The sequence below is a fragment of the Delphinapterus leucas genome, chromosome 8 (genome assembly GCF_059928025.1).
Source record: "Delphinapterus leucas isolate spDelLeu-1000000601 "Yukka" chromosome 8, BTC_Dleu_Yukka2, whole genome shotgun sequence".
NCBI lineage: Eukaryota > Metazoa > Chordata > Mammalia > Artiodactyla > Monodontidae > Delphinapterus > Delphinapterus leucas.
The window spans coordinates 62,537,818-62,556,608 of NC_143136.1; the positions used below are offsets into that span (position 1 = coordinate 62,537,818).

General features: G+C 34.5%; 1 protein-coding gene across 2 annotated transcripts in view; it reads right to left on the bottom strand.

Annotated features, from left to right (window-relative positions):
* UBR3 (ubiquitin protein ligase E3 component n-recognin 3) overlaps positions 1–18,791 on the bottom strand; it is a 254,192-nt gene that overhangs the window by 170,033 nt on the left and 65,368 nt on the right. For both annotated transcript variants that reach the window (XM_089916715.1, XM_089916716.1), the window contains exons 7-11: positions 16,450–16,580; positions 15,080–15,308; positions 8,516–8,695; positions 7,800–7,933; positions 2,271–2,357 (exon numbers count right to left, since the gene is read on the bottom strand). In XM_089916715.1, coding sequence (XP_089772841.1) covers positions 2,271–2,357; positions 7,800–7,933; positions 8,516–8,695; positions 15,080–15,308; positions 16,450–16,580 — 761 coding nt within the window. The remainder of the gene's footprint in view (positions 1–2,270; positions 2,358–7,799; positions 7,934–8,515; positions 8,696–15,079; positions 15,309–16,449; positions 16,581–18,791) is intronic.

Here is an 18,791-nt window from a genome sequence, read left to right on the forward strand (position 1 = left end):
GAATATAAAGTATCAGTTTGAACTCACATCTTTCAATATATATAATAGAGAAATAAATATAGATGCAGATATGTACATCTATATACATAAATGCATACATATATTCTGAACCTCTGTTCACTGAGAAGGCCTGGGAGCAGTTAATATCTCGATAGCAGTGAGCCCACCAAGCATCCAGATCCCGCTTTCTCAATACTGTTCTCTACTAAAAGTAACAAAAGATCCTTAAAAAAATGACTGATTCCAGGGGTAGAATAGGGAAAATATAAGGTGAGCCTGAAACATCTTGTTGAGCCACTAAGAAGAGAAGCGCTCAAAGAATAACGGGACAAGTCAAAAGGACACAGAAACCTGCTTGAAGGGGCTCTCACTGGCCTCATCTGAAACAATTTGAGCATCAAATAATAGTAGTGTTGGATTATAACCCAGTGAATAAAAGAAACTATGAATCTCCACAGCAGAAAATTAGTGAATGAACTAAAAATTAGATGAGAAAACAGATGTATTTAAATAGCTTTAAAGCAAGTCCTCATAAAATACTTTATTAATTACGATGAGAAAAAGGGTAACTTTATGGTGAAGAAGTCTGGCTGGTACCACCCTAATCAAATGAACAAAGAGATCACCAGTAATAGGACAAACAAAGATCATAAACCACTAAAGAGGGTGCAATGAAAAGACTGCAACATCACTTCTGTAATATTCCTGCAAAAGATGCATAATCTGAACCTACTCATAAGAAAACCCAAATTGAGGGGTGTTCTACAAAAATAACTGAGCTGTATTCTTCACAACGTTATTGCCCTGAAAGGCAAAGAATGAGAAATCATTCCAGGAGGCTAGAGACGTGATAACTAAATGCAACATGTGACTCTAAATAGGATCCTTTTGCTATAAAGGACAATCAATGGACAATTTGTAAAACATGAATGAGTTCCAAGATTTGCATAGTAATAGTACAATAAAGTTAATTCCCTAATTTTTATGGTTGTCTCTGTTTATATGAGAGAGAGAATGTCCTGGCTTATAGGAAATGGATACTAAAGTATTTGGGAGTTATGGGCATCAAGTTAACATCTTAACTCTCAAATAGTTCAAGAGAAAGTTCTTTGTACTCCACTTCCAACTTTTCAATAAGTTTATGATTGTGTAAAAGAAAAATTTTTTAAGGAAAAGAAATAAATAAAAGCCCCTCCCCTCCACGCCCTGGCCTAAGACACCAGGAATTGCATCTGCCCAGAGTTCAGAAATCAGATAAGGAGTGCTCCTCCTTCCACATCTGGCAAATTTTTACCCCACTTCATAAGAGGAATAAAAGGGGCTTCTGATAGGAAACTTGGCTGACTAATTAACAGCAAGCCCTTATTTAATTCTTCTCAGTTCATTATCAGCAACAATCATCCTTAGCCATAAAAGGAAACGAAACTGAGTTACTGTGGATGGACCTAGAGTCTGTCATATAGAGTGAAGTAAGTCAGAAAGAGGAAAACAAATACCTTATATGCTAACACATATAAATGGAATCTAAAAAAAAAAAATGGTTCTGAAGAACCTAGGGGTAGGACAGGAATAAAGACGCAGACATAGAGAATGGACTTGAGGACACAGGGAGGAGGAAGGGTAAGCTGGGACGAAGTGAGAGAGTGGCACGGACATATATACACTACCAAATGTAAAACAGATAGCTAGTGGGGAGCAGCCGCATAGCACAGGGAGATCAGCTCCGTGCTTTGTGACCACCTACAGAGGTGGGATAGGGAGGGTGGGAGGGAGACGCAAGAGGGAGGGGATATAGGGATATATGTATATGTATAGCCAATTTACTTTGTTATACAGCAGAAACTAACACACCATTGTAAAGCAATTATACTCCAATAAAGATGTTAAAAAAAAAATCTTTATTCATGCCCAGAGGAGAACACTGACCAATTAATAAAGTTGTGATACCCTTTCCATCAATCTCCCCTATTCTGTTCACATTTGCACTGTCACTTTTATCTCTCTGAATGAAGTCCTGAGAAATATACATTTAATAACATTAAAAAAGTTATGCCCTTCTCTAGGAAATAAGCAAATACAGTTAATGCACTGTAGAATCTCCTAAGTGTCAAACAACTCGTCTCTTACTTCTCCTTTTTTAAAGCCTAGTGATTTTATGTTTATTCCAACACCTTTCCCTTATCCCACGAAAAGATATTCATTATTTTCAATGTTAAATGAGATCTAACACTTTTCTTAAATGCTTTTACATATATCAAAAACATACATACCTCATCTACGAAGTTAATAGCATCAAACCAGTCTTGAAGAGCTTCAAGGCAGTATCTCACAACATTTCGGGTATATTCTTGAGTTTCCTAAAATAATAACTTATATAAATTTACAGTATATAAACACGTATATGTTCAACTTCAAAGTATATGCAATATATAAAAAGTTATGTGCATTGTATATATAATGGTAAAATATACATATTTTCAAAATAACCACATTTGTCATTTCAAGGAATCATCCTCTCACAAACTAATAGTAACAACTAGAGACAGTTATGAAAATGAACTAACCTGAAATGAGTCAAAGGTGAAATAAATTTATGTGATGTAAATTGGGTTCCACATGGCCGCTGAGCCTGCGCATCCGGAGCCTGTGCTCCGCAACTGGAGAGGCCACGGCGGTGAGAGGCCCGCGTACCACAAAAAAAACCAAAAAACTACAAGCCTCACATCCATATCTAAAAATAGCATCTCTAGGGACTTCCCTGGTGGTCCAGCAGTTAAGACTCTGTGCTTTCACTGCCAAGGGTGTGGATTTGATCCCTAGTGGGGAAACTAAGATCCTGCAAGCCAAGGGATGTGGCCCAAAGTTAATTAGTTAATTAATTAATATAGCATCTCTTATAAAGTAGGTATTATCATCCCTTTCTTTCAGAGATTTACTTCTCCTTCACCCAGCTCAGTCTCCATATCCTGTTAATTCTTCCTCAATACTGTCATGTAGGTTCACTTCCATTTCCTCCTATTTCTGATATCATTCAGACAAAATATCACTTAACTAGTTTCCCTGCCAACAGTCTCACCCTGTTTTAATCTATCCTATATGAGATTTATCCTTCTCAAAATATTATTTTATACATTCTGTTCCCTATCTCTTACTGAAAAAAATGTAATGACACTTTAAGTTACCATAAATAATGTGTCATAACCAAACTAAAGTTGCAGATAATTCATGTATAAAGAAACATTTAAAACCAAATGTTTTCCTATTTAATCAAAGGTTTGAGTAAAGGGACACCACTATATCCTCTTTACTCAAGTGTAAACTGATAAACTCTTCTGGAGAACAATTTGAAAAGTAGGTATATCAAGAGTCTTCAAAACGGTGACCAATTAATTCCATTCCTAAATACAGCATACTTAATAATCATGTTCAGATCATCTCTCCCATCTCCCCATCACTATCATACCCACCCCCAAAAATTCAGTATGCATGACTTACTAGTTTTATGACCTTGAGGAAATTACTTGAATTTTATGAGTTTCAGTCTCTCCATACGTAAAAATGGGCATAATACTACCTGCCTCCTAGTACTGCTATGAAGAAGCAAATGAAATAATGTACATAAAATGCTCTATGTCACAGTCTAGCACTATATCTGACAAGTACTACTTAAGTGCTCCAAAGATTCATGGCCAGACTTCTGTCAAGCCTGCAGTAACGTATAGTTGCCACTAGATGGAGATTTTTACAGCTTATTTGTTCTGTTCAGAAAGCAAAAATTAGTAAAATTCTAGAAATGTGCCATCCCTTTATCCAAGCTATTTGTTATTAATCTAGTATAACTTGTTTAACTATCCCTTAGCATTTTCAAGAACCAAACAGCATACGGGGCAATCAGACAAAGAAAGTAAGCTATCAGGTGAAGTTCCTTTTTTCTATTGCTAATCCTTTAGTTTTATATTTTATAATTAGAGAACATAAACATAAAGCAATAGCTTTGTTTTACTTAAAATAATAGTCTTTCTTCTAGTTTACATTTCTAAAACCTGACAACACTGCTGCTAAAAAGCTCCAGACAGTCTTGCTTAAGAGACAATTATAGCAAAGTGATAAAGAGCACTGGTTCTGAAATCAGATGGATTTGTTTTCAAACTCAAGCTTCCATTTGCAGCTGTGTAAATGTGGGCAAATTATTTAACCTCTGAAAGAAAGGGATTATACTATCTACTTTATAAGAGATGTTATGAAGATTAGATACGAACATAATGTAAGCAATATAATGTGAAGAATAATGTCTGGCATAGTGTAGGCTCTCATCAAGAGAACGTCTTATCTAGGAACTAGATGCTCCTTTAGCTAAGAAACTACCCTCAGATACTACCAGAACAACATGAGCTCGTTTTCTCTCTGTTGTCTTCGCTTCTTAGATTAAGAAAACCGTAACACATTGCAATCCTGGCCTTCAAAACTGAAAAATAAACTACTGCCTGAAAACAATGATTTCTCATTATCACATAAACATAGCCCTGGCCTTATAATCCAAAATCATCCTAAACACAGTTGTCAGAATAATCCTCCTAAAATACTGACCTTTTCATATCAACATCGTATCAATCCTCCCTCCTAAATCACCATCTGTTCTGTTGGCTTATATGATGTTGCATTCTTCTGGTTTTTCTCCTCTCCCTCTCTGATGTCTAAATGTTCGTTTTTTCTTCAAGGTCCATTTCTCTTCTCCCCCTATTTGACGTGACCCCATCCCCTGGCAATAAATGCCATTTTTATTCCCAAGGGTCTAAAATTTATAACCCTAGTTCAGATTTCTCTTTTGAGCACAAAACTCATATATCCAACTGACTATTCACTATTTCCACTTGGATGTTTCAGAGGCATCTCAAACTTAACATATCTAAAACTAACTCTGATCTCTCTAAACCTTTTCTATTGATCCTTTTCACCTCTGTAAAATTACCTCCATACATAGTTACCCAAAAATCTATTTCACTCATCAATAACATACAATCCATCACCAAGGCTTTTGGTTCTACCTTCAAAATACATCTTCAATATCCAAAATGCACCTTGAATTTCAAACCTGAATTTCCTAGATTATTATCACAGCATCTTAATTGGTCTATTTGCTACTAGCCATGATGCTCCCCACGCTCCCCTCAATCCAGTCTTTCCAGCAAACAGAATGATCTTTTAAATGTAAATCTGATCACATTAAACCCCTACTTTAAAATATTCACTGGCTTCTCCTTAAAATTAAATCTAAGGCTCATTAACATGTTCTATAAGAACCTGCATTAATAATACAATCCCTGCCTATCTCTCCAACTCCATCTTGTTCTGTGGCTCCAGCCACAAACTCCTTAAAATGACTAATCACTTTCCTACTGGAGGTAGGTTATTCCATACTATGTCCCCTATTCCCACCACTAACCCCACTTTTATACTTCATATAGCTGGCTTTTTCATTCTTCAGAAAGGCCTTCCCTGATCCTTAAACGTAACCAGCCTCCACACTCATTACTCTCATAGCAATCTGATATTTTCCTGTAGAACACTTACAAAACTTACAAAATAAACCTGTGTGCTTACTTACTTAATGTCTCTCTCTCCTATTAGACTGCTCCATGAGAGCAAAAACCACATCTATTTGGTTTGACACCAAAAACCCGAGCATCTAGATAGCATCTGGCATAGAACAGCATTCAATAGATACTTTTTTGAATGAATGGACAAACGACTCTCATATTAGATGACAGTTTTTTTGATAAATGCTACAATGGAGATTAAACGAGGTACTATAAAAACAGAGACTGGAATCATAAATATGAAAGAATTTAAATGAGCAGATTACATATCAGCTGAGTCTTATGAGTACAATTTTTGAAGAGCTCAACTAATTGTTCTTCATTCCAGTTAGAATCGCTGCCAAAGTCCTACTGCACATCAAACAAACCAAAATCTCTGACAGTGAGACTCAGGCACATGTACTTTGCAAGCTTCCCAGATGATTCTCATATAAGAGAAGCACTGGACTAAGCAGAAAGAATGAGCTCATTTGTCAAAAAAGGGACTAACTTGAACAAAACCACTGGAATCAAGAAAGGAATTGCATGTTGAGGAATGGTAATCAATCCAATGAAGGCATGGAGGTAGAGGGCAGTATAGGAAGGTGAATTATGATAAACAAGTTGAGGGCAAATTGTGGAAGGTCTTAAATGCCTCTATAGGAAATATGGACATTATCCTGTAGACATAAGAACTTGAATGATTTTTAAGCAAAGGAGAGATAAGCACAGAGCTTAGCAGTAACTTCGGTATTAGGAAAAATTACAGTAGGAAGAATCTAGAGGCAGGAAAACCAGTTAAGAAACAACCCAGATTTTAAAAATAAAAAGAAATAAATTAAGACAGTGGAAAGAAGTGGTAGAGAGACATTTCTGGTATGAGAGAAAATTCATGGTATCCGATTATAGCTTGAACACAGCTGGTACAGCAAGGAGAGGTTTCTATATTGGATAACTGCATCATTTAAAACACCATACATAAAATGACATAAAGAACACAGCACAGACAAATGTTTTTAAATAGTTTAGGAGCCTGAGAAAATTCATGTGCCTATAAGGAGATCTACATGAATAACCAGAGCTGTTGTGAATTTCAACCTGGCCAGACTGTAACAGAGTTGTGAGGCATCTGCATTTAGAGAAAGCTGGAGTCATGAGAGAAAACAGAAATCCTCGGACACCAAGGGGGGAAAGTGGCAGGGAGTGGTGGTGGTGGGATGAACTGGGAGATTGGGATTGACATATATACACGGATATGTATAAAATAGATAACTAATAAGAACCTGCTGTAAGAAAAAATAAATAAAATAAAATTCAAAAACAAAAAAAGAAAACAGAAACCCACTTAAAGTAACACATACATTTAAAGAATATATGTAAGAGAGTCTCATAATAACCCTGTGAGGAAGAGCAGGCTTTGCTGTCCCATTTCTATTTTGTTTCCTTTAGTTTTTTAAAAGAAAAGGAGAAAGACTGAGAAGTTCAAATAGTTTAAAATGAGTTGACCAAGTCACCTAAGTCAAAAGAGGCAGAGCCAAGACCACTATAAAATCTTGTGCAGCACGCTTATTGATACAGGCTAGCAGGTTGGACTTCATGGGATCCATACAGCAAAATCTTAGTCAAGTCCTTAGTTTAGTAGGGTCAGGAGATAACAAACTGTCCAAGGATTCTGGAGACCCATCAAACGAATACTTTAAAATGCAAAGGTAAAATATATATTTGTACAGAAAGACATAAATGCATGCAATTATAAGCAAGCATTTCTTAACCAATTATAAGAATTTATGTTGTTGCTATGTACCCTTAGGTTCTTTTTATAAACAACTGTAAGTTGTATGAAATGTATACTGATTTTGTGCTTGGAATCTTAAAAGTGTAAACTTTATTGAGGACTATCCTCATCCCTTGAGAGACAAGAAACATCAGGCAACTAACTGATAATGGGTAAAATGAAACAATAAAGATGAATGTGGAGACTTATAAAGCTCCAAAGACTATTCACAATAAGGGAAGGCTGGAATGATATTATAACTCATTTATATAAATGAATTCTAACCTGCCTAAGAATAACAATTAACTGTCTCAGGTCAACTTTCACAAAGGTGAATTCAGAATTAAACACTGCATATTATTACACACAAGTAAACAAATCAATGTTTTCACAAATAATTTTCTTAAATAATTATTTTAAAGGTAAACACAGAAATTAACAAAACATACCCTAACTTTACAATGTGATAAGAGTCCCCACATTGGCTGTGCACAGGCCTCAAGTTCAGCAGCAAAGGCAGCATAGTAGGTCTGAGATTCAAATTCCACATGCTCATTTAGTTCTCGCTTATTTAAGTTCATACCTTGCAAAAATTAAAACAGATATAAACCTTGCCAAATGGAAATACACACCCATGTTAAAAATCAAGTAAAATACTTCCAAGTACCAAACACATTTTAATGCACACAAATGGCATAATGACACAATATGTATAGAAATTAATAAATTATTAAAAATAAAATAATCTGGTCCTTTTGGAATTCTTTATAAACTACGTTTTCTTAGAAACATTTTGTGAACTGTCTCTTTCTTATATAATTGAATATATTAAATAAAGTCAAAACTATTTTAATTGATGCCGGTTGACATTTTTACAGAAGTATTATGAGTCTTTCTTGGAGAATAGATTAGAAATTTCTAGATTAATGCTTTTAAAAATTACACTCCTATTTCCTATGTAATAGTTTGACCTTCTTCATAACTCTGATATGTTTTCATGAACACTTTATCAAAATACTTACAAATATCAATTAATTAAAATGAGACATTTCACATGTAACTGAATGATGTGCTATTATCTCTTAATTAGTGTTTGACAGTTTAACATTAGGCATTTTGTAAACTAAAAAAAAAAAAAAATTAAGAAAAAATCTGAAATTGATACCTTGAAAGAAAGATACAAAGTTCATCCATGTCACTAACAAACCATGGTCCTCCAAAAATCTCTTAGCCACACTTTGATGAGAAAGGATATTAATAAAATCACTGACAAGAGGCCAATAAGTGTTATTCTTCAGTAATGCTTCTCCACAATTCACTACCACATGTAAACTGTTTTCTTCATCTAAAATAGACACACACACACAAAAAAAATTAGTTTAAAAAAATAGTTTTACCAATGATACAGATTATACATTTTAGAATCAGTCACCTAAATTCAAACCCCAGCCTGCCATTTAATAACTATATGGCTTTAGGTATATTACATAGCTCTGAATCAATTTCCTCATCTGTAAAACAGAAAAAGACACATATCTTAAGGGAATTAAATGAAATGTTAACATAACACTTAGCACATCATTATAATAATTATTACCACGTCTAACATATTACATGATATTAAGTTAGTTACACGTTTATAAAACCTTACTATTTTCTTGATTTTAATGATATAATGCAATATTTTCAGTTCTAATCAATAAAATGTTTTTATCCCTAGATTAATCTCATTCTATCTTTTCAATAAAATCTGTATGACTTAAACAATATATATTTAATTGCTTTCTTCTATTCAAAGGACATGTAAAAACAATTTTTAACACGGTATTTCAAAAATGAAACAACAAAAAACACACATAAATTTCTAAAGCTTTAAAAAAAAATCCTCAAAGTTTAAATACATTGCTGGAAGGAGGAGATGGGGAGGATTAGGTTTGTACAAAAACTTTACTATTAGAAGTTATAGCATGTATGCATTAGCTCTGTTGACCTATTCCAGCTTAACTGATTCACTGGACAAACAAGCCCCCCATTCCCACTGTAAAACACACTAATACCCATAATACACAGAATGCTCAAAGCTTGTAGCCTATTCCCTAGTACACAAGCCCCAAGGCATAAGCTTATCCAGAGTCTGTTGTTGCTTCTGTTCATACTAATTGTTCTTTTTACTGTAATTATAAAATTTAAGTTACAAATACATAATCTGATAAAATATGAATGCATAAATAGAGGTATAACAAAAACTGGATCATAAGCTCTTGAAAGACAGTAAAAGTGCCTAAGAAAATCTTGGAGGAGAAAAATCACAAAAGTCTAGAAGGATTTTACACTCAGATTGCTTCATGAAAATCTTTATGTTCTTACTCTACTTTAAAGAAAATGAAAATCACAGATGCTGCTTTACAGATGTGGTATATACAAGAAGGACGAGGGAGAACTCCAGTAAAGAAAACCATACCTTACAACTGCTTTGCCCAAAATTAAAAGGTTGGAGAACAAACATACATTCCTGTGGTTTAAGTTAAAATCCACTGTTTAAGATACGTATGTATCACTTTTTAACAATGCCTCACTTTAACCAACTTTTCAAATAACCACCTCGTAGTCAAACTCATCAGTGAAGAGGGCTTCTACTGCACTTCTTATTTCCATAAATTAAATTTAGGTTTCAGCCCATGAAATTACTTTACCCAACTCAAATTTAACAAGACATAAGAACAGGACCCACAACAGGATGAGAGAGGGTATAACTGAATGAGGAAGTGGGGGTAAGGGAGCTTTTATAAATTACCCACATCTGAGATTCAGAAACGCCCTCTCTGACAACTACTGCCACTGTGAGTTGGTGAGCAGCTGATACTGATGGGACAGTGCCTAGGGATGCCGGGATTTTTTAATTTTTTAAAACATTGAGAATCACTGTTCTATTTAATTGAAATCAGAGGATGAATAAGCAGAATATAATTAATCAAAATCACTATTTTCCTGACACTGCTTTAAGTACTACTGTTCTTGCGAAAAATACCTTGGAATCTTTTATGAAATAACATGATTAGAGCTTCTATTTTTATCCAACTGATACTTTTCCAAATATAGATACAGAGAGAGCAATGATTCAGTGTTAAATGATATTCACTCATCCACAAATATTTACTGAGCTCCTACTGAGGGTCAGGTAATCTAGTAAGCTCTGAAAATAAAGCAGTAAAAAAAAATCAAGATTTATACATTCTCTCTCTCCACTGAGGTTAATATCTAAGAAGACAGAGTGTGGTAAGGTCTGTAATAGGAAAAGTACAAGAAGTCATAAGAACATATATAAGCTGGTCTACAATTAAGGAAAAGAGTTTCCTGAGGAAGTGATGTTTAACTGAGATTTACAGAAGGAAGCAGAAATTGGGATTAACCAAATAAACCAGGGATGGAGAGGAAATGATGTTCTAAGTAGAGGAAGCAGTATAAAAAAGGATGGAATTACTGGGACAAAGAATGCAGAGAATAGGTGGCACAAATGAGTCTAGATGGCCTCATAAATCAGCTTCAGGAGTCTGCAGTTCATGTGAAGAGAATGGCAAGCCACAGAGGGGGTTTTAAGAGAGAGGACATGACTAGATGTTTAGTGTTGAGACTGATTATATAGGAGGGTGCTGATGACTAGTAGTAGAAGGCCTAAAGATGGCAATGGCTTGAACTATGGTGTTGGCATGAAGATGCCGAGATGAAAACAACTGGCTATTCTAAGATATTCAGAAGGATTTAAATGACAGACCTGGTGATGTTCACTACCTCTACAAAGAGTAAGAAGTCAAAAATTACTCCTAGGTTTTTAGGTTGGGCAACTCTGTAGATGGTTAGAGTGGTACCAACACACCGACTTGAGTGCTAATACACACATACATATATACACATACACACATATGCACAAATGCAATAGAAAAGAAGCAGGCTTGATAGAGACAGAATGGGTTTTTGGTGCTGACACTGAGTGTCTGAGGTGCTTGTAGACATCCAAAGGATATAGTTTAATAAACAATTTGATATGCAGGACAGAAGATCAATTATTAGCAATTATTATTATTATTAGCAATTATCAATCATTATTAGCAACTACAGACATTCCTATAGTTATGCAACACATAGTTTGGTTTGTTTTTTTTTAAAACTTTATTCCTTCTTTTTTTTTTTTAAAGTTAACCATTTTTTTAAAATTTATTTTTGCTGTGTTGGGTCTTCGTTGCTGTGTGGGCTTTCTCTAGTTGCAGTGAGCGGGGGCTACTCTTCGTTGCGGTGCACAGGCTTCTCACTGCAGTGGCTTCTCTTGTTGCAGAGCATGGGCTCTAGGTGCGCAGGCTTCAGTAGTTGTGGCACAAGGGCTCAGCAGTTGTGGCTCACGGGCTCTAGAGTGCAGGCTCAGTAGTTGCGGCGCACGGGCTTAGTTGCTCTGTGGCATGTGGGATCTTCCCTGACCAGGGCTCGAACCCGTGTCCCCTGCACTGGCAGGCGGACTCTTAACCACTGCGCCACCAGGGAAGTCCCACAACACATGGTTTTAAGTTCCATTTTAAACAGACAGTTGCATAAGACAAACTGTAAAATTTCAGAGATATGGGAAGTTATGAGTTACATTTGGAGTCACAAAGTAGTATGGTGCAGAAATGAATACAACAAGGTAAAAGTATAAGGAAGGGAGCACGTACTACTAGAGGCTTTTTCCTATTAATCTTTAGCTGTTGCTGTGGCCATGTGAATTCTCATTGTATCAGCTCCTACATTTACTAACAGTGTAGACAAAATTTTCAAATATTGTCTAATGACAATGTATACCAAGGCTAGATAGGGGCTATTACAAAGTAAGAAGTATAAAGAACTTGTGTAATATCTGTAGCTAGTTCAATATATTTAAAGCTCATTCCAATACTCTTCATGTAAAAACAGGGAAAACATATGGTGCTTTTAGAAAACCAGTAAGTATGTAACATGAAATGTTATGCTACTTTTGAAAGAGGAAAAAAAACAGAACAGGAGCTAAAGATAGTTCTAGACTTGGCTTAGAAATAATGTAATTTATTGCTAGAAAAAATACATTTATATTTAAAGATCTTAGCAATGCTACTTATAGCTATTTAGCTTTTGGAAAATTCAATTCATGTAAGAATTTCCAGGACAGACTAACTGCATTAGAAGGAAGTATGTGTAGAAAGCAACTAAGACCATGTAATACGATTTCAGAAAATATGGGAAAAGTGAGAAACACAGAGACAGCAAGACCAAGTGCCAAGAAACACCAACACTGATAGAACAAGTAGAAAATGTTTCATGCCACACAAAGAACAGAGAATCAACAGTGTAAAATGATAATGAAAATCAAGCAAGATAAGGTCCAAAGTGTTGCCGCTGGCTTCCTTATCATGTAGTCATAGAAAGGGTGACCATATAATTTATCATATAAACAGGGACACTTTTGAGAGTAAAAAGGACTGTATGAAAAATGATGTCAAAATAACAGGCAGGGCTTCCCTGGTGGCGCAGTGGTTGAGAGTCCGCCTGCCGATGCAGGGGACGCAGGTTCGTGCCGCGGTCTGGAAAGATGCCACATGCCGCGGAGCGGCTGGGCCCATGAGCCATGGCTGCTAAGCCTGCACGTCTGGAGCCTGTGCTCCGCAATGGGAGCAGCCACAACAGTGAGAGGCCCACGTACCACAAAAAAAATAAAAATAAAAAAAATAACAGGCATAACTTGGAGCTGTTCGGGGGAAAGTAGGACATGTGGCTACCGGAGTCATGGACAATTTTGGAGACAGCAATAGAATGACGGAAGCAGACACTAGATTGAGGTGGGTTAATGAGTGACCGGAAGATAAAGAAATGAACATAAAAACTCTCTCAGGAAAGATGCCTATAGCAAAAAGTGGGAGGCAGACTCATATACATCTTCCTCCCAAACATTCTCCTCTGAAATGCAAACCATATAAAAGAAGCATAGCTAAACCACTTAGTCAGGAAAATAGACTCAAGATTCTTTTCAAAAGAGTAAATACTTCTAATTTTTTTAAGTTTTCCAGTTTATAAATTAAAAATACTGTACTTGTGAAAAGTCCTTTTCTAGTTATATAATTCTACACATAAGAACATCACTGATATAGCTGAATGATGATAGACACTATTTCAAAAAGAAAAGAGAAAGTAATATACGTAGCTAAATCTCTAAGAAAGAAAAGGTCATCCTACACAAAGACAGAAACAGTACAATACAAAGCAGCTCTTAATTTTTCTTTTAAAAAGGTAAAGAGGTATACTGTTCAATGTAAATAATGTATTATTCTCCCACTATACCTACAATGGGAAGGCAGAGTTACGCAGTGGGTCAGAGTATGGGTTAGACACCTAGCTTTACCACTTACAGCTATAAAACCATAGATCACTGACTTTTCAACTTCCTAAACCAGAAATGCCTCATCTACAAAATGGAAAAAACAACATCTACTCTCCAGAATTACTGATAAATTAGATAATACATATAAAGTACTGAAAAAAAAAGCATGGTATACAGTAAGTGCTCGAAAGATGGTAGCCATCATCATTATTAGCAAGCTATTATTATATATAAGGCATCATGCCCTGCACTGAGTCCTGTATAAATTTTCAGGCTATGGTATTGCATCTGAGAATAGGCAGACTATCAGTATAAAGAGAAAATAGGAGCTGATATGCAAAAGGAGACAACAGTAGAAGGCAAGTCTCAAGTATAAGATCTCCCATCCACAGAGAATGGAAAGGTCCTAAGATTTAATCTGAGGCATTATTTGTTGTTATTTTTTAAGTTTAGCTCCAAGTGCCAACAAGTGAAGACACAGTCCTATTAATGTTGGCCTGGTTGTATTGTGGCTAAGAACAAAGATTTGACATCAGGAGATATAAAGTCCTTCTTGGCTCTGTCATCTACTAACTATATAATCTACAGCAAATGACTTAATTTCTCTAAACTTCAATTTATTCATCTTGAAAGTGGAAATAATAATAACGCCAATCTAGAGAGTTGTTCAGAAGCTTAATTGAGACAACATATAAATAGTATTAACACAGCGCCTAGTACAGAGCAAATACTCAAATAATATAGATTATTACAATGAGGTGAAGTCAAGATGAAAGACCACAAAGAAATAAGAATGGGAGGAATTCCTAGAAATGTTATGGCAATTTGAGGAGGCATAAAGGAAGAAAATTAAAGATCACACTAAAGGAACATATAAAAGGCAAGATTTATTCCAACTTTTAAATTATAAAAGTATATGCATATAAAATGTCTAAAGCTGACAGTAACAAATTCATGATTAAAAAAACAGAAACATATCTAATTAATAAGAAAATGGTTAAATAATGGTCAAGTCGTATGATATTACTACCTGCAATCATGAAAGAACATGTTCTTGATGTGTACACTTGACAGCATATTTTAAAGTACATATTCGCATCTATAAATATACTCACATCACACAAAAAGACAGAAAATATCCCAAAATATTTGTTAATATTATTTGTGAATAACAAAACTATAGGTGATTTTAAAGTTTTTCTTTAAATTTTGCTGAAATTTTAAAAAATGTTTCTTTAACAAACATATTATTTTATAATATTTTTAAAAGCTATTTTTAAGCATAAAGGAAGTTTTTAAGATTAGTTATACAAAGTATACTTATAAAACTAGTGAAAATAATTCTGAGTTTACCTTGTAGCTCACTTTTAATAAGGCAACTTTCCATCATGTATAACAGCACAGTGACCATAATATCCAGCAGCTGACATTCTTCTGTTACCTGTCTGGCTAGCTCCTCATTGCTGAACAACTGAACACTAATATGCACAATTCTGTTAGACATTGTGTCTGATTCATGACTTTTCTTCAGTGTTTTCATAATGAAAGCATAATGCTGAACAAAAGTTTTTGTAAAAGCAACCTGTAAAATGTTTTAAATAGGAAGGAAAAAAACACAGTTTAAGTTTTACAACACATTTTCCAACATATTATACTAGCATTTTTAAGTTATGATTAGCTTGTGATGATATCCAAGATAAATGGAAAAATAATTTCAGTGATGATGGTAGTCTTACATTTGTCCTTTTTTGGAAAATTAGCAAAATACTTTGGTGGTTAAAAAAATGTTCAATATGTATTTCAAATTATTAAAGTTTTAAAGCAATTACAAAGATAGTCTAAAAATACAAATCTTCACTTTGCTCACAAGTATATCAATTCACTAATGTCAAAGTATGTGTCTTTGTCCTGTGCTACCAACTTTAACAACAAAATCTAAAGCCTCACCTGAAAACCATCACAGAGTTGTTTATATAACTAAACAATAAGTGAGTCAATGTGACTACTCCAAAAGAAATAATATCTTTTCCTATTTGATCTGAAAGCCAACCACTATTCTGACTAAATATTCTCTTCTGTATACCATATACACTTCCTCTATTGTTTTCTTAAGCAGGTATAAAGACACAAAACAACAGCATTATTAAAGTGTCACTCCTAAAGAGGCTTTACTACCTAAACCATAAGAACTATAGCATGATTTACTGTCTTTTCAGACACTAGGTTGTGTAACTTTGCCATAACCATATGGTAGTAACAGGTGAGTCCACACCCTCTGAAACTAGAGACTTCACCTATGTACATGTGTACATGAGTCAATACCATTGTGTCTGTAACAGTTATGGCCAGCAGCTACAAACTCCATGCTTTTCCCATGCCTAACCATACAATCTAAATTCAGTTGCCCCCATTAAACATTCTCATAGCACCTTGTACCTTTTTCTCCTTTAGAGAACTTACTACAATTTGTAACTACATATTTATTTGTGCAACTGTGTTTTTGTTTGTCCCCCAGCAATCCCTTTGGACCAAGTTTCATGCACAAAGGCAACCCTTAGGAATCCTGCTCTGTAATGGTGCTCTGACTCAGATCTACAATACTGTGCTTTTTGTGCAGGCCCTCTTTTGGCAACAGAGCTGAGAAATATATCAAAAAGATTTAATATTGAAAAGGCGAAGAAAGAGGAGCAAAGTTCAGAAAGGAAGGAAAAAAATGTAGATACCTTATACTCTTGATCTGGAAGCATGTTGAGTAAGAAAGTCACCATCTTCTGGGGAAATTCATACTTTATGGTCCAAAACAATAGTTCTTCTAAGAAACTTTTATGCTTCAAAACATCCATTATGGATTGATCTACATAATAAAAATAAAATTTATCACCCTAATGATTTAAGTTGCTCATCTCACTAAACCTTACCATGATTAATAACCCATCAACCTCAAACATCTGAACATACCTAAAAATTAAGGCTATCCTTTCAATAATTCAAATGATAATGCTAACAATATCAAGCTAAATTTCTACAATGTCCACAGTATATAAATAATAAAATACTTAATCCTTATAATTTAATATAAAGCAGTTACTAGAAAAATACATAATTACTTGACCTTAAACATAAGCCATTTATCTAAAATTTCTACTAAGATTTAAAACAATTATCTTACAAGAACAATATTCATGGCACTTAATTTAAAATAGTAATAATAATTTTAACCTAAAAACATACTATTAAGGACATAAACTCCAAAGTTATCTAAATTTTTTATTTTTGAAAAAAATCTTTATGGATGAATAATTTATTTCTCTAAAATTATCCTTCATAAATGAAATATTAACTTCACTAGAGAAGATAATCACTAGTGCATTGCTTACTCTAGTATACAGAAGCATTTACTTTCTTCTGGTAGGAACATACCGGGAAACACATAGAACATTAGATATGCTTACTTGTACTGGACTCAAGATGCCCTCTTCATGCATGGAGGAAACAGGAAATGCATGCCCCTTTTGAATAAAGGTATTCAAAGGGCGGGATAAAATTATTTACTGGAAAGTTTACTTTCTAAAGCCAAGTACCACTCCTTGAGGGTTAGGCTGTCTCTTGCTTATCTCTGCCTCCTTGCCATGCTTAATCAACAGAAAGGTCTCAACTGGTATATGATGAATTGAAATGTTTTAAATTTTTATTTTACATTGGAGTATAGTTGATTAACAATGTTGTGTTAGTTTCAAGGTGTACAGCAAGGTGTGAACTGAATATTTTTAATACTTTGGCTATCTCTTTCTCTCACTTTCTCTAATTTTTTTCCCCTCAAAATGAACAAGAAAATTCTATTAATCTTTATTGGAGCAAATTATCTTGGGATACTGCTCTGGATCATCAGCTCTATATAAGGGCATCAGGAAGATAAGGGCATCAAGTGTCAACTATGAATGGACTGTTTCAGTGACAGTGCTTAAGCAGAGACTAGAGTTAGATGAGATATTTGAAAAACCAGTATCACATGAACCAAAATACTCAGGTACAGCCCTAACTATATCACAGTTTAAGTAGTCTTGCAGGGTAACCCTGCAGAGTTTTTTCAATTAACCTTACCCCAATCCTACCCCAGTGTCACAGTTCTTCTATTATTGAGTAATGTGTTCATACCACATCTCCTCAGGTAATGGGTCTAAATGAGTAACAACTCAGTATTTAATCACTCTCTTGATTCTTTTGTAAAACACTGAGTTTAATAAGACTTGAATCAGATATTAAAGTTAGATGTAACTTTAACCCCATGTTAGATTAATAATTAATAATCCATTATTTTCAGAATAATAATTTCATTAATCTAGAGACACTATGATTTAGATTACAGAGAGACCAAAGTATCTGCTAATCCCCTACCTAACTCCCTTTCAGTGGTGCCTTTAGTATAAACCGTATGTAGTAGGAGTAAAAGTATAAATACAATTACACTACACATCCCTTTATTGGAAACAATAATTCTTTATTTTCCAAATCTCAGAATTTTCTACTTGTAAAACAGAAATCTCTTCCTCTTGAAATAGATCATTCCCAGGATATGGCAATGATTTAAAAAGAGACATAAACCAGTCCTGCAAGAAATGAGGTAAAATATATTCAAAGGCACAAGCTGACAGATTCAAAGCCAAAGAAGTAATAAAATTAGGGACCAAATGAATCAGGTGACAGGAATATAAGGATTACAATTAAAACTTAGAATATAATCCACAGCACACATTGCTGAAGCCAATTTAATTCTCAAAATTCACTTGGTACTAACATGACTGAAAATTTCACAGACTACCAAAAAAATAAAACCCTCACAGAGAAGTGCTTCTGAAAATAATTACAAAGTTGAACAAAACTAGCAGTATTTATCCTAAAATTCAGTTATAACTCTCTGCAAGCTTGTATTAGCCAAAGAAAAGCCTGAAGCTACCATAATTATTATATGTCAAGCATTAAAAAAGATACATTAACTTTGTTTTAAATAAATAAAACAATCTGAACGCACCAGAAAAGCTATGGCTTCTACTAAAATGCTGCAGTT